We start from the raw sequence: 4,458 nt of genomic DNA, 5'->3' as shown, positions 1-4,458 counted from the left end.
TTAAAAATAACTTCCATTGCAGATGCTCAAACACGCCAAAAGCCCGGTGCCTGATCTCATATACTGCATTAGCTTTCTACCAACCAAAACAAACGGCAGAACAGCCATTCAACTATTGAAATCCACAATTAAAAGTTCTCATGCGCTACAGTACATGACTAATCTCTTTTAGTACACAGGAAACAATAAAAAAAAAATTATAAGCAACAAAAATTTATGTTGAATATGATCACTATCAAAAACCTTAATTTATAGTTTTATTATTAAATATTTTTAAAAAAATTACAACTTAAATAGATTTAAAAGTTGATCCAAACCTACTAAGAAATCTAAAAATAGTAAAAGTCATGAAGAAATTAGAAAACTCAAAAATAAAAAGTAAAAATAACAAACTAGCCCAAATAACATCTTTTTATTTTAAATTTAGAGGGTATTTGTTTGCACAGAAAGTAGTTTCTTGAAAATTACTTTCTAAACTTTCATGTGTTTATTTGTTATTAGAAAAATTAGCCAATAAAAAACACTTTTTAATTAAAAAAATTGGTTAAGTTTCTATAAAAAAAAAATTTTATTTTAGATGGAAATACTTTCTAAAAATTATAAAAAAATTAGAAATATCATATTATTTTTTGAATAAATCAAATTTCATCATCAAATTTTTTATTACTATATATTTTGTTTTGCATCTTTTGTTTTTTAATTTCATGTTGTAGAATTTGATTTTTATATTAATTTTGGTTCTTTTTTTTGTGATTGTTATTTACTTTTCTCTTATCATTTTTTTTAATTAAAATTTTTTATCTATCAAATTTGATTCTCATTCTTTTGATTGTTACTCATTTATTTGAAATAATTAATAAAATTATTATTATTATTATTATTATTATTATTTTAATTTTATCATCTTTTAATTTTTTTATCTGTTAGATTGGATCTCTATTATTTTGATTGTTATTTATTTTATTTGAGATAATTTATGAAATTAATTTTTTTTCATTTTCATTCTCATTCAACTTTTTAATTTGTAAGATTTATTTCTTGTTATTTTAATAAACTTGAAAAAAAAAGATAAAATATTAATAAGTTATTTTCCAAATCATTTTTCATGATATAACCAATACTGTAAAGTATTTTTCAATTTATTTTTCATGATATTATTAAATAAAAAAATTCACTTTTTAAAAATTAACTTTAAAAAAACTACTTTTTACAAAAAAAAAAATATTATTTTCTAACAAACAAATAAAATTTTAAGATTATTTAGACCGTAATTATTTACAACTAGCCACGGTTCCTATAAAACTAGGCCTTGAAAACCTCTTTCAGAGCTTAATTGTTTACAATCAGCCACCCTTCCCGTAAACCCAAGTCCTGGAAACCTCATGATAAAATGTAAACCTCTATGGCTATAAACCTCTATTCTGCGAGGACGTAGCCATGAAAACCTATATGGCTTGCATGGGTTCATGATCGTGACCCAAAACTTGATGGAAGATGAATATTTAAATATAGAATCACTAAATAAAACCTCATATCTCGATGGTGTAAAAATAAGGAAAATCAATCACACAAATTTCAACCAATAGGCAAACACATGTGCTGTCATAAACGGTCACCACATTCGGGGCTTTCCTGTTACAACAAGATATATATATATACACACAAAATTACTTAAATAAGGGGAAAATTCAAACTCATTTTTTTCTATTTATACAAAATAAACTACCATTTTATTCATCAAAATAAATTTATATGTTGGAAAAAAATATCCTTTTTTATTTCGCTAAGCTTGCACAACAAACACACATTCACATACAAACTACCATTTTTCCAATTCATCGGAGAGTATTGATTTCCACCTTCGCTAACAGGGGGTTTAGAACTATCATGTTCATTTTTCTTTACAACTTCTTCTCTCCCTCTTTATATGTACTAGGATAATCTATGTGGGCTGTCATGATGAAGGAGGAGGTTGTTTAACGAGTCGAGTTGTGTTTGTTGTGGGGTTTATTTAAGTATGGATCAGGTTTGTGAGTGGAGAAGGTTATGATTGTGGTACTGTGATGGTGGTTTATTTCAGAGTGGATCGGGTCTGATGATGATCACTAATTGCGGATTTAGAGGGAAGAAAAGGATGGTCATCAATGGGCTGGTATGGGTTGTGGTGGTGGATTTGTCAGCTAGGAGTAGTTTGATGGTTATGTGGCATTGTTTTCTTCAGTCTTTCTGCTTGTGAGGCAGAATACGTGGCAACGATTTTTTATATTTGTGTGTAGTTAAAGAGAATTTTAGAGATAATGGACATGTGTCAAGACAAAAGCATAAAGATTTTTGTTGATAATAAGTCTACAATTATTTTAGAAAAAAACCCACTTTTTATTAAGAGAAATGAGCATGTAAACAGCGGATATCACTTCGTTAGAGACTGCATAAGAAAAAAAGAGGTGTGACTAAGTTATGTGAAGTTCATTAAATCAAGTTGCAAATATTCTTACAAAGGTTTCGAAATGTGAAGATTTTTTCAAATTAAGAGCTTTTCTAGGACTTATCTAGAGATAGGTTTAAGGAAGGATGTCGAGGGTAAATTTATACTATAATAATGTTTTATGCATATATAAATTCAGTTCAAGCCGTAGAGGTTTTAACAACAAACAAACCGTTATTGTTTATTAACTACCTAAGATTTGGAGCCATATCTGTGCCAAGCACCAAGCTAATTTTGACGGAATCGCGCATGCTCATTTCAGCTGACATCTCCATGGCCAGACATTCCTTTAGCTCTCCCAAGATATCACTCATGTCTGGCCTTTGTGTTGAAGTCGGGGGCACGCAGGACAGTACTATCTCCAGAGCTTTCCAAGCACAATTAGTGTTGAATTCACCTTTCAGCTTTGGATCGATAATGCTCTGGATATCCCCTCTTTCAACTAGAGGACTCACCCATTGAAGTATGTGAGTGTGGCCGTTATGGCCCCTTATTAAAGGCGGTTGACCAGTTAATAGCTCACACAGAAGAATACCGAAGCTGTAAACATCACTTTTCTTATTAAAGTTTCCTGATGCTCGAAATCTGCATACAGAATATAATGATAATTATTCTAGGAGAACAAACACTGTGAGAGAAGATTAACATTAAGTTTGAATACGTACTCAGGATCAATGTATCCGGGCGTGCCTGCAGGATCAGTTATGACATGCGAGTCTCCTTCGGTTGCGAAGGCTTTGGACAGCCCGAAATCAGCAATCTTGGCTTGAAGGTTTTCAGTTAATAAGATGTTGGATGATTTCAAATCTCTATGGACTATTGGCGGCCTGCAACCATTATGCAGATATTCCAAACCTGCGAGTTCGATAATGCCAGTTAATCCAACAAAGTTTGCAGAACAACAATGAAGAAAAAATGACTCAGGCACTAGAGTCAGACCTTGTGCTGCGTCTACTGCAATTTGCAGCCTTGCCCTCCAATTCAACATATTTGTGCTATTTTCTGCAGCCACAAAAACACATTAATATCATAAATCAAACAATAAACTTTGCAATGTGATGAATACAACAGGAATTATGTTTCATTACACATATAAGTTCATCAATAGTATTAGATGATTACAAACAAACAATCATTTCAACCTAAAAATTTAAATTTTTGAGTGGGATTCTAAGATATGATTTAAATTATTCTTTAACATATTCTACTTACACATATCTATATTATCTTATTCTTAATTTTTATCAAATGAAATAAGGGTGGTAAGATTTGAACTCGTGACCACTTCGTTATCAAGATTCTGATATCATGTCAAACAATTATTTCAACCTAAAAATTTAAATTACTAGGTAATATCTCAATATATGATTCATATTATACTCTAACAATAATAAATTCATATAAATCTTAGTGAGAGTTCTATCTATAAACTAGTTAGTGTCCCAAAAAAATTGAAGAATTCTATATTTCAGAGAGTAATTCTATAAATACCTAAAAATTGATCCTTCAAGTTCCCATTTGCCATGTATTCATAAACAAGTGCCATATTTTCTTGCTCATTACAATAACCAACGAGGGACACCAAGTTTCTGTGATGAACAATAATCAATAGTTTGACCTGCATTTGAAAACACTACTCTGTCATAGCTGAAAGAAAATATTTGGTGCACCTCTCTTGTCCTCTATAGGAAAGGAGAAAGCTAACTAAATTGTTACCTCCGCTAGAAATTCTTTATAACCTTGCCTTGAGGATTGAGATAACAACTTGACAGCAACTTGACGACCATCTTGCAAGTTTCCAAGATATACTTTTCCAAATCCTCCTTCTCCAATAATGGTTTGGAAATTATTGGTAATGCTAACTATTTCAGTGTATGTAAATTGTTGATTCTTTGATTTCAGTGAGGATAAGCCCACCGAGGAAGATAATGACACATTCAATCTCCCTGCAAAGGAAAATTTCATTTTTTTTT

At 30.6% G+C, this 4,458-nt stretch overlaps 1 protein-coding gene across 1 annotated transcript; it reads right to left on the bottom strand.

Annotated features, from left to right (window-relative positions):
* Positions 1 to 2,488: 2,488 nt before the first annotated feature.
* Positions 2,489 to 4,427, bottom strand: LOC105109602 (probable LRR receptor-like protein kinase At1g51890). The gene is made up of 5 exons (XM_011004351.1): positions 4,202 to 4,427; positions 3,977 to 4,103; positions 3,425 to 3,487; positions 3,151 to 3,340; positions 2,489 to 3,070 (listed from the first exon to the last, which is right to left on the bottom strand). The coding sequence occupies exons 2-5, from the start codon at positions 4,029 to 4,031 to the stop codon at positions 2,674 to 2,676; spliced, it is 705 nt and encodes a 234-aa protein (XP_011002653.1). The 5' UTR covers positions 4,032 to 4,103; positions 4,202 to 4,427; the 3' UTR covers positions 2,489 to 2,673.
* Between the last annotated feature and the right edge of the window lie 31 nt (positions 4,428 to 4,458).

Source organism: Populus euphratica, unplaced genomic scaffold, assembly GCF_000495115.2.
Source record: "Populus euphratica unplaced genomic scaffold, PopEup_1.0 scaffold223.1, whole genome shotgun sequence".
Lineage (NCBI taxonomy): Eukaryota > Viridiplantae > Streptophyta > Magnoliopsida > Malpighiales > Salicaceae > Populus > Populus euphratica.
Note: the sequence above shows the minus strand (reverse complement) of the source record. Positions and strands in the feature narration are given on the sequence as shown.